General features: G+C 40.0%; 1 protein-coding gene across 1 annotated transcript in view; it reads left to right on the forward strand.

Annotated features, from left to right (window-relative positions):
* trim35-27 (tripartite motif containing 35-27) overlaps positions 1-11,118 on the forward strand; it is a 32,995-nt gene extending 21,877 nt beyond the window's left edge. The window contains exons 3-7 of the mRNA XM_079892139.1: positions 1,828-1,923; positions 2,308-2,538; positions 3,587-3,609; positions 3,698-3,816; positions 9,904-11,118. Of these exons, the coding sequence (XP_079748265.1) occupies positions 1,828-1,923; positions 2,308-2,538; positions 3,587-3,609; positions 3,698-3,816; positions 9,904-10,487 (1,053 nt within the window). The 3' untranslated portion in view covers positions 10,488-11,118. The remainder of the gene's footprint in view (positions 1-1,827; positions 1,924-2,307; positions 2,539-3,586; positions 3,610-3,697; positions 3,817-9,903) is intronic.
* Positions 11,119-12,081: the final 963 nt, after the last annotated feature.

The following is a 12,081-nucleotide window of genomic DNA, read 5'->3' on the forward strand; positions in this document are numbered from 1 at the left end:
TGGGTGAGGCTTGAATTATTGTGAAAAATATTTTTTTTATTACATTTCCAGTTCCTTTAACTTTGTTTGAATCAAAGTATTTAAATAATGTGAAAATCAATATAAATTGATTGCCACAGATCTATCTATCTATCTATCTATCTATCTATCTATCTATCTATCTATCTATCTATCTATCTATCTATCTATCTATCTATCGTTCTATCGTTCTATCTATCTGTCTGTCTTTCTATCTATCTATCTATCTATCTATCTATCTATCTATCGTTCTATCTATCTATCTATCTATCTATCCATCATCAGTCTGTCTGTCTATCTATCTATCTATCTATCTATCTATCTATCGTTCTATCTATCTATCTATCTATCTATCTATCTATCTATCTATCTATCTATCTATCTATCTATCTATCTATCTATCTATCTATCTATCGTTCTATCTATCTGTCTATCTATCTATCTATCTATCTATCTATCTATCTATCTATCTATCTATCTATCTATCGTTCTATCTATCTATCTATCTATCTATCTATCTATCTATCTATCTATCTATCTATCTATCTATCTATCTATATGTCTATCTATCTATCTATCGTTCTATCTATCTATCTTTCGTTCTATCGTTCTATCTATCTATCTATCTATCTATCTATCTATCTATCTATCTATCTATCTATCTATCTATCTATCGTTCTATCTATCTATCTATCTATCTATATGTCTATCTATCTATCGTTCTATCTATCTATATGTCTATCTATCTATCTATCTATCGTTCTATCTATCTATCTATCGTTCTATCTATCTATCTATCTATATGTCTATCTATCTATCTATCGTTCTATCTATCTATCTATCTATATGTCTATCTATCTATCTATCTATCTATCTATCTATCTATCTATCTATCTATCTATCTATCTATCTATCTATCTATCGTTCTATCTATCTATCTATCTATCTATCGTTCTATCTATCTATCTATCTATCTATCTATCTATCTATCTATCTATCTATCTATCTATCTATCGTTCTATCGTTCTATCTATCTATCTATCTATCTATCTATCTATCTATCTATCTATCTATCTATCTATCTATCGTTATATCTATCTATCTATCTATCTATCTATATGTCTATCTATCTATCTATCGTTCTATCTATCTATCTATCTATCTATCTATCTATCTATCTATCTATCTATCTATCTATCTATCTATCTATCTATCTATCTATATGTCTATCTATCTATCTATCGTTCTATCTATCTATCTATCTATCTATCTATCTATCTATCTATCTATCTATCTATCTATCTATCTATCGTTCTATCGTTCTATCTATCTATCTATCTATCTATCTATCTATCTATCTATCTATCTATCTATCTTTCGTTCTATCTATCTATCTATCTATCTATCTATCTATCTATCTATCTATCTATCTATCTATCTATCTATCTATCTATCTATCTATCTATCTATCTATCTATCTATCGATCTATCTCTATCGATCTCTATCGATCTATCGATCTATCGTTCTATCTATCGTTCTATCTATCTATCTATCGTTCTCTATCCCTAATCATCCATCCATATCCATATCCATATATCAATATCCCAATCCATCCCATCCGTACTGCGTTGCCTTTCTACATATTAGTATGATATAGATAAGATTAAGAAGCTAAATTTGAGAGATGTTGATCTATAAAAGCTTGACTAAAAGCCTAATGTTCTCTACACAGAGAGATCCTGCAGCCAAGCCACAGATAAATCTTCTGATATACATTATATAATATCACTCTAATTTCAACTTTTCAGGAGGTGCTCAGAACAAGACTGAAGCCTTTACTAGAGAAGCTCAAACTGTTAAAATCAGAGAAATTCACCTGTAATCAAAGAGCAAAACACATCAAGGTAAAATCAAGTCACACATCCTTCACATCCTATAACAACCATTACTAGTTAAACTGTTATTCGGTTTATACTGTTTTTATTAAATACACATTATGTTTTGCAATTAAGAGGCTGATTATCTGTATATAGCAGTGTTTAACCTTATTTATAGATAAATATGTATGATCCTTCGTTAAACAGTACAAAGCTAAAGAAAAACAAGGTTTTACGTAAAATTACAGTTATAAACGGTAATACAGGTATTTTTACGAGATGTTTATTTTCCGTTATTTTAGTTTGTAGTTTTTTTTTTTTGCAACCCCAGCTGCCAGAAAATTACCGTTTTTTTTACAGGATTTGTTTTTTTACAGTGCTGGAAACAATTACATGTTTACTGTGTTCCAGAACCAAGCCAAGCAAACAGAGGCACATATAAAGGAGGAGTTTGAGCATCTTCATCAGTTTCTGCGTGATGAAGAAGTGTCCAGGATAACTGCTCTGAGAGAGGAAGAGGAGCAGAAGAGGAAGGTGTTGGAGGAGCAGATGAAGAGGATCAACGCTCAACTCTCGTCTCTGGAAGAAAGAACGAGGATCGCTGAGGAGGAGATCGAGTCCAACAACATCTCATTCCTGCTGGTAAACACAATTACTTATCATACTTTCTGACCAGATTTATTAAAATAATGTCTGAAGGGGATATTTGTTTTTAATGACACTACAAGTTTGATTAAACCATCAAAATATGAAATATATTTTGAATATGAGTGAAGAACAAAACACTGAACTTGGTTAAGGTTAATATCTGACAAAATTATTTGGCAAAAATTGACAGATTTCAGCTACATGTTATAAAAAGATAAATAAAAAGACAAAAACAAACATAAAGCATACAAAGACTACAACATATTCGTTTATTAATATTTCATTGGTTCTCTCTTGTTTTTGCATGTTCATAATTTCTCAATAGCCTGGACAAAAAAAAAAAAACATGTCTGCACAATTTGAATTATTTAAGTAGTTTCTAAATATTATTTTTTTTTATTAAAAATACAGTAAAAACAGTAAAATTGTGAAATATTATTATAATGTAAATCAGCTGTTTTCTATGTGAATATATAGTAAAGTGTAATATATTCCTGTGATCAAAGCTGAATTTTCAGCATCATTACTCCAGTCTTCAGTGTCACATGATCCTTCACAAATCACTCTAATATGATGATTTGATGCTCAAGAAACATTTATGATTATTATCAGTGTTGAAAACAGTTGTGCTGATTCATATTTCTGTGGAAACCATGATGCACATTTCTTTCAGGATTCCTTGATGAATAGAAAGCATTTATTTGAAATGGAAATATTTACTGTACACTAAAATGTTAGGATTGTAGAGCCCTAAGGTTCTTCTTAAATAACTGCATGCTTCTTTCAGGTTATTTATATTTTTTACTGATAAAGTATGTTTACGAGCTGATTAATCAAAATTAATAAATTTTTAATAAGACCCCTAAAAGATTCTTTATGAAGCGCCTGATGGAACCCTTTAAGAACTGATCTTTGTAAATAGAGCCATTACCATTGAGCAATTTATAATAATTATAAACCTTTATTGATTTTAATCATGAGATATGTTTTTTGATTATAATATCTGTTTGTCATTTCCATGGCCGTGCAAACCCGATTAAAGAAGTACAAAGGCTGTCCTGACAGGTGAGTGAAATACCCCGTGTTTGAAGCCTCTCTGCTGGGATTGTGAGTTAGCATCAGGACCAGTGCTGATTCAGGGATGTTTTCCCAGTCCTCAGAGCACCAGTCCGTGTCCAGAGAAGCTTCCGGAAGTGCAGATCGATGTGGCAAAGCATCTGGGAAATCTGAAGTTTGGAGTATGGCAGAAAATGAGGGCTGCCGCTCAATACAGTGAGTCTAAACATTCTAAAATCAAGATACGGTAACACTTTATTTTACATTGTCCTTGTTACATATACATGTACTTACCATCGTAATAACAGTAAATTATGTATAATTACATGCAACTAACCCTCAACCAAACCCTAGTCATACCCCTATAGTAAGTACATGTAGTTGATTAATATTAATCAGTACTTAAATATATAATTACACTGTAACAATGACACCTTAAAATAAAGTGTGACCCAAGATACATTTACTGGAGAAGCTAAATGACTTGAAAGTGTGATATTAAGTGTGAAAAATGTATAAAGTGAGTTTAAGCTTAAAACGGGAGAAAATGGGGTCACAATCTTGTTTTCCCTTCTCACAATCTTTTCTTGGCAGATATTTGTTCTTATTTTAAGCATAACCTTTTTAATGTCTTTTTGATTACAGTTTTTAGTAACTGGGTAGAAATTAGAAAACTTAAACACTCAAAATTCATCCTGTGAAAACGGTTTTGAAATTGGACATCGCGTTATGAAAACGGTATGAAACATTTTAGCGGTTCAATGTTTGTGATATCAACTTTAAATTTGGAGCACGACTTGGTAAAACATATGGCTTTGATTCTATAGCAGTTTTAGAGTCCTAATTATTTTATAAAATATATATTTAAAAATTTGTAAAATAATATTTTTTTGTAAGATATATGTATGTATAATTTTTTTTTATAAATTCCGTCAATGGCGGGGAAGCGTTGTCTCATAAATCATTTAATTATTAATTCAATCAAATTTAATTCACATTTATTTGTTTAACGCTTTTCACAATGCATATAGTTTCAAAGCAGCTTTACAGAAAATGCATGAGTCTACATTACAATTTCGATAATCATGTGCATTTGATCTGATATAATAGTCCAGGCAAAGTAACTCATTTTGGAGCCAAAAATAGAATTAATTGTAAAAGAATGTGTCCAGAACAACATACTAAAAGTCCTAAGAAATCCTAGTTGAGGAAATATGTTAAATTCTCATCAATCCGAGATGTGTGCCAATAAGGCCAGGCAACAATACACCCCAATGGGGCTATTTTTTTCCTTTACTCCAATCAAAATGAAACTTTACACAATGAAAGTACCCACGAAAAGTAACATTTTTTGTATTACAAGTTTCTTTGAAAATGAATTTTAATATGCAAATGAGCTATAGACTAATCGAATATGCCCAAAATACACCCAAATAGGCTTAATTTTTTTCTTTACTCCTACCACAATAAAACTTTACATAGTAAAAGTATACATGAAAAGTTGATTGATGAGAATTTAACATATTTCCTCAACTAGGATTTCTTAGGACTTTTAGTATGTTGTTCTGGACACCTCATAGAAAAGATCTATGCTGAAAAAAATTATTTTACAATTAGTCTGTAGTAAAACGCTACTTTGCCTGGACTATAACTGGAGTATAAGGTTATGAGATACATTATATGAATGCTAGGCTAAAGAGATGCGTCTTTAATCTAGATTTAAACTGGGAGAGTGAGTCGGAGCCCTGAACATTATCAGGAAGGCTATTCCAGAGTTTACGAGCCAAATGTGAAAACGCTCTCCCTCCGTTAGTGGACTTAGATATTACTATCAAAAGCCCAGAGTTTTGTGATCTTAAAGAGTGTGATGGATTGTAAGACGGTAGAAGATCAGTTAAATACACAGGATCTGATGCATTATAAGTCAGTAGCAATCCTTTTATAATTGATACAGAACTTAATAAGTAACCAGATGATAAAATTGATGTTATATGATCATATTTTGACCTGGTAAGAACTCTACCAGCTGCATTTTGGACTAGTTGTATCTTGTTTATTGTGGATGAAATGCATGACAGTAATCTAGTGTAGAGGTCATGACTGCATGAACTAACTGTTCTGCATCATAAAACAGATAACATGCAAATCTTTGCAAAGATAATACAAACTCTTTTAGGAATTCATCATAGTGCCCTGGAGGTGTAAACGCGCTGGCCAAAGCAAGACATAGGAATTGTTTTTCTTATATCTGAGAGTGAAACATTTAGCACGCGCACTTCAAACAAGTTAAACCTGTGTCCTGTTTTCTGAGTAACATTAAAAATATCTCTATAGATAGTCACAACACCGCTGCCACAACCAATCAGACGGGCTTGGATCTGGGCAGACACTGTGTTGCTGTCTGTTATAAACACGAGACCCAAAAATGAAGATTCTGTCAGTAATTACTCTCCCTCATGTTGTTCCAACCCCGTAAGACTTTCGTTCATCTTCAGAACACAAATTAAGATATTTTTGATGAAATCTGAGAGCTGTCTCACTGCTCCATAGGCTTCTCTGTTATTGAAACTTGCCGGCCCAGAAAGTTAGTAAAGACATTGTTAAAATAGTCCAAGTGACTACAGTGGCTCAACCTTAAAGGGATGGTTCGGAGTAAAATCAACCTAGGGTCCTTTGCAACCATGACCTCGAGCCAAACACCCCCCAGAAGCCTTTTTTCCCTTGGTCGAACATTATTAAAGTTAGAGCTTATTTAGAGATATCAGCCGAATGGCTTAGTGCAGGCGCTAATGGATCCAAGGCTGTATCTTGTAAATTACCCCACTAATAATGCCCAGAATGGTACCAAACTTCTACAGTAGTACAAATAGGTTCTGTACTCATAAAACGAGGCATTGGAAAGTTTGTAAGTACATCAGGAGTTTATTTAAATAACACTTGCCTGATGGCTTATGCTACCGCTAACCCGCACGTCGACGTCACTTCACTGAGTTGAGAAAAGCACGTAAAAGTCCTGACAGAAAGCGATGCATAAGGATGTAGTGAAATGAAGAGTTGCACAGAAGAAAATGAAGAGTTGAATAAAGTCGTTATTTTTTATTTATTTTTTGCATACAAAAAGTATTCTCGTCGCTTGATAAACTTAAGGTTGAGCCACTGTGGTCACTTGGACTATTTTAACGATGTCTTTACTAACTTTCTGGGCCGGCAAGTTTCAATAGCAGAGAAGCCTATGGAGCAGTGAGACAGCTCTCAGATTTAATCAAAAATATCTTAATTTGTGTTCTGAAGATGAACGAAAGTCTTACGGGGTTGGAACAACATGAGGGAGAGTAATTACTGACAGAATCTTCATTTTTGGGTGAACTAACCCTTTAAGTCAGGTTTCAGTCAGGCAGAGAACATCAAAACTGCTATCTGTGATCATTTCATTTACAATAACCACTTGAGGTGTGAGCAATCTAATGTTTATGAGCCTTAGCTTTATAAATAATTTTTGTTCACTGATTTTGAGATTTTATGGTTTAATCACGATCAGATTTTTTTTAGATCATATAGATTTATTGTTTAACCTCACTAATTGAGGAATCAACACAGTCTCTATAGAACAAAGACTGTGATTTGAAGTTTGACTTTACTAGTCGTTATCTCATAAATGATGGAAAATTCTGTCAATGGCGGGGTGTCACGATTAGCCACGCACTCCCTGGGTGATTACGGACTCCATTTCCCATCATGCATCTCCCTGGACTGATTACACCATACACCTGCACTGCACTGATTACACACACACTTGCCCCTCATGTTCAAACACTCATTTAAGCCACACTCACACAACACTCGGGGCGAAGTCTTGTTTTGCTGCTGCGAACATTTCCAAGCGTTTTCCATGTGTTTACCTGCCTGTTGTGACCTTGTCTGTTCCTGATCTTCTGCCTGGTTCCTATATCCTGTTTGTTTGCTTCCTGCCCTGATATCCTGCCTGTTTGTTGACCACGATTTTGCCTGATCTTCTCTGCTGTGTTTGCTGGTGTATGACCCTTGCCTGGTGACTACTCTGTTTAATAAAGACAAGCTGCACTTGGATCTGAATGACTCCTATGCTTCGTAACAGAAGACTTCGCCACACCTAGTTCCAGCAGCGATGCCAACCATGGATACAGCAGTACAAATCCTGCATCTCCATCAGGGGAATCGGTCGATTGAGAAGTATGTCGAAGAGTTTATTGAACTGGCACATCTCACCTCAATGAACACAGAATGCCTTATGATCTTTTATCGGGGAGGACTATCTGAACCGCTCAGTTCATTCATGTCCTTGCATGATCCTCACGGGACTTTAGAGCACTATACTGACCTGGCCCTTTTGTTGAGCGGCTCATCGTTTACTGTGGGCGTGGTAGAGGAGGAGCTCCGTGAACCCACAGTATCCCCTCAGCCTGAAATTCACGTCAGCCCTGCCACATCACGTCTGTCAAGTCAGAGACTGTTCACGTCACGTCTGTTGATCCAGAGACTGTTCACGTCACGTCTGCCGAGCCAGTGCCTCCGGACAAGATGGTCGCAGCCAAACTGTCTGTTCCTGTTCCCGAACCGGTGTCTGTTCCTGTTCCCGGGCCGGTGCCTGTTCCTGAGCAGAATCCCATAGCTGCTCTTAAGAAAATTTTGGGGAGGGGCAGTATGTCCCTTCACAGGACCATGGAGGCCGCGCTGCCATGGCTACCCAAACTGTCTGCTCCGCCCTGGCCCCCTGAACTGTCTGCTCCGCCCCGGCCCCCTGAACTGTCTGGTCCGCCCTGGCCCCCTGAACTGTCTGCTCCGCCCCGGCCCCCTGAACTGTCTGGTCCGCCCCCTGAACTGTCTGGTCCGCCCCCTGAACTGTCTGCTCCGCCCCCTGAACTGTCTGCTCCGCCCCCTGAACTGTCTGGTCCGCCCAGGCCTCCTGAACTGTCTGGTCCGCTCTGGCCCCCTGAACTGTCTGGTCCGCCCAGGCCCCCTGAACTGTCTGGTCCACCCAGGCCCCCTGAACTGTCTGGTCCGGCCCCGGCCCCGGCCCCCTGAACTGTCTGCTCTGCCCTGGCCCCCTGAACTGTCTGCTCTGCCCTGGCCCCCTGAACTGTCTGGTCCGGCCCCGGCCCCCTGAACTGTCTGGCCCGGCCCCGGCCCCCTGAACTGTCTGGTCCGCCCTGGCCCCCTGAACTGTCTGGTCCGCCCTGGCCCCCTGAACTGTCTGGTCCGCCCCGGCCCCCTGAACTGTCTGGTCCGCCCTGGCCCCCTGAACTGTCTGGTCCGCCCTGGCCCCCTGAACTGTGTGGTCCGCCCTGGCCCCCTGAACTGTCTGGTCCGCCCTGGCCCCCTGAAATATCTGGTCCGCCCTGGCCCCCTGAACTGTGTGGTCCGCCCTGGCCCCCTGAACTGTCTGGTCCGCCCTGGCCCCCTGAACTGTCTGGCCCGGCCCCGGCCCCCTGAACTGTCTGGCCCGGCCCCGGCCCCCTGAACTGTGTGGTCCGCCCTGGCCCCCTGAACTGTCTGGTCCGCCCTGGCCCCCTGAACTGTCTGGCCCGGCCCCGGCCCCCTGAACTGTCTGGCCCGGCCCCGGCCCCCTGAACTGTCTGGCCCGGCCCTGGCCCCCTGAACTGTGTGGTCCGCCCTGGCCCCCTGAACTGTCTGGTCCGCCCTGGCCCCCTGAACTGTCTGGCCCGGCCCTGGCCCCCTGAACTGTCTGGCCCGGCCCTGGCCCCCTGAACTGTGTGGTCCGCCCTGGCCCCCTGAACTGTCTGGCCCGGCCCCGGCCCCCTGAACTGTCTGGTCCGCCCCGGCACCCTGAACTTTGTGGGTGTTTTTTTTTTTGTTTTGTTGAGCGTCTGGAAGCCGCTCTTAAAGGGGGGGCTCTGTCACGATTAGCCACGCACTCCCTGGGTGATTACGGTCTCCATTTCCCATCATGCATCTCCCTGCACTGATTACACACACACCTGCACCTCATGTTCAAACACTCAATTAAGCCACACTCACACAACACTCGGGGCGAAGTCTTGTTTTGTTGCTGCGAACATTTCCAAGCATTTTCCATGTGTTTACCTGCTTGTTGTGACCTTGTCTGTTCCTGATCTTCTGCCTGGTTTCTGTATCCTGTTTGTTTGTTGACCACGATTTTGCCTGATCTTCTCTGTTGTGTTTGCTGGTGTATGACCCTTGCCTGGTGACTACTCTGTTTAATAAAGACAAGCTGCACTTGGATCTGAATGACTCCTATGTGACACGGGGAAGCGTTAATAAACAAACATCTTTTTTCCTCTATAGTTCCTGTGGTCCTCGACCCCAACACCGCTCACCCGTGTCTCCAGCTCTCCGACGATCTGAGCGATGTGAGCTTTGGTCAGTGGAGTCGACAGGCTCTGGGATTCACGGAGAAACGCGAGGGCTATACGAGCGTCCTGGGCTCTGAAGGCTTCAGCTCTGGGAATCACTACTGGGACATCGAGGTCGGTGAAAACACCACCTGGGCTTTAGGAGTGATTTCAGAGTCTGCCATCGAGACACGAGACAATCCTCCCAGTTCTGGCCTGTGGCGCATCGGCTTCCACAACGGGAAGTACGGACAAGGCCTTTCAGGAGAGTTTCTGACGCCGTTCACTGTGAAACACAAGGTCCAGATCATCAGAGTCCAGCTAGACTGGGACGGAGGAAAACTGTCGTTCTTTGACTCTCTCACTGACGCTCATCTCCATTCCTTCAAGCACAGCTTCAGTGAGAGAGTGTTTCCGTACTTCTGTAACGCGTGTCCGTCTCAAGCGCTGCGCATCTTGCCGGTGGAAATGTCTGTCGCAGGACATAAACTGTCCACACTAAACCAGTGTGATGGAGATCAAGCAGAACTGCGGTAGTAAAAGCCCTGCTCAGTTTCAGTGAGGTTTGAGTTTCACTTTATTTTGATGGTCCCTTTAATTCTGTCGACTATAAGGGGCTGTTTACACCTGGCCACTTCATGTGTTTTCTCAGATCGGATAGCTATCTGATTTATCAAAACGATTCCATTTACTCCTGGTCACATAAATGTGTTTTTGCAAAACGGATATAAATCCGATCTTCAATTCCCGCGCTATATGCAGATTTAATGGAGTGCACGTCACCGAAAGCAACAGTTATGAGCGGCATTTTATTGATTATCAGCTAAAATTTCAAAATCAAAGTCCGCAATAAGAGACAGCGGCAACAGCCCTGGTAAGATCATTTCGGTTCTTTACTTTTAATGATGATGATTGTGTGTTAAGCGTCTGCGACTTACTTTCACTTTGATTTGCGATAGTTTGCACGTTGGCTTGATGAATAGATGCTCATCTGCGGTGATGCATGTTGCAGTAGCGCCATCATATTTAGCCATGACATACAGCCTATAACACACTCTCACACGTTTCATTTTTAGCATTTTTGTGAGAAGTAAAATTTACATATATGTGACCCTGGATGACAAAACCAGTCACATGGGTCAATTTTTTTAAATTGAGATTTATACATCACCCGAAAGCAGAATAAATAAGCTTTCCATTGATGTATGGTTTGTTAGGATAGGACAATATGCCGAGATACGACTATTCGAAAATCTGGAATCTGAGGATGCAAAAAAAATCAAAACATTGAGAAAATCTCCTTTAAAGTTGTTCATTTATGTTCACGATTGTGCTGCATTCACTCACAAAAATACATGTTTTATATATTTACAGTAGGAAATTTACAAAATATCTTCATGGAACATGATCTTTACTTAAAGGGATAGTTCACCCAAAAATAAAAATGCTGTCATCATTTACTCTTCCTCAAGTTGTTCCAAACCTGTATGACTTTCTTTCTTCTGCTGAACACAAGAGAAGATATTTTAAAGAAGGTTGGTAATTAAACAGTTGCTGGTCCCCATTGACTTCCATAGTATTTTTTTTCCTACTATGGAAGTCAATGGGGTCCATCAGTCGTTTGGTTACTGACTTTCTTCAGAATATCTTCTTTTGTGTTCAGCAGAAGAAAGAAAGTCAAAAGGTTTGGAACAACTTGAGGAAGAGTAAATGATGACAGCATTTTCATTTTTGGGTGAACTATCCCTTTAATATCCTAATGATTTTTGGCATAAAAGAAAAATCGATAATTTTGACCCATATTGTTGGCTATTGCCACAAATATACCCGTGCGACTTGTGACTGGTTTTGTGATCCAGGGTCACATGTGGTTTCAACAACCATATGCATTTACACTTTCATCTGGAATGCGGCCCAGACCTCCTCCTGAAGTGGTTTGAGCGATCGGATTCAAATCCGTCTCGAATGCGTTTCGGGGGGCGTTTACACCTGGTCTTTTCACGATCGGATGAAGTGAAGTGAAGTGGCCAGGTGTAAACAGTCCCTGAGTAACGCTGCACCGGCATGTGAACTAACTCTCATTAGAGTGTTAGTAGAGTAATAGACTGGTAGGGTTATAATAAGTAGACAT

Source organism: Squalius cephalus (assembly GCF_949319135.1).
Source record: "Squalius cephalus genome assembly, chromosome: 14".
NCBI classification, from domain to species: Eukaryota; Metazoa; Chordata; class Actinopteri; order Cypriniformes; family Leuciscidae; genus Squalius; species Squalius cephalus.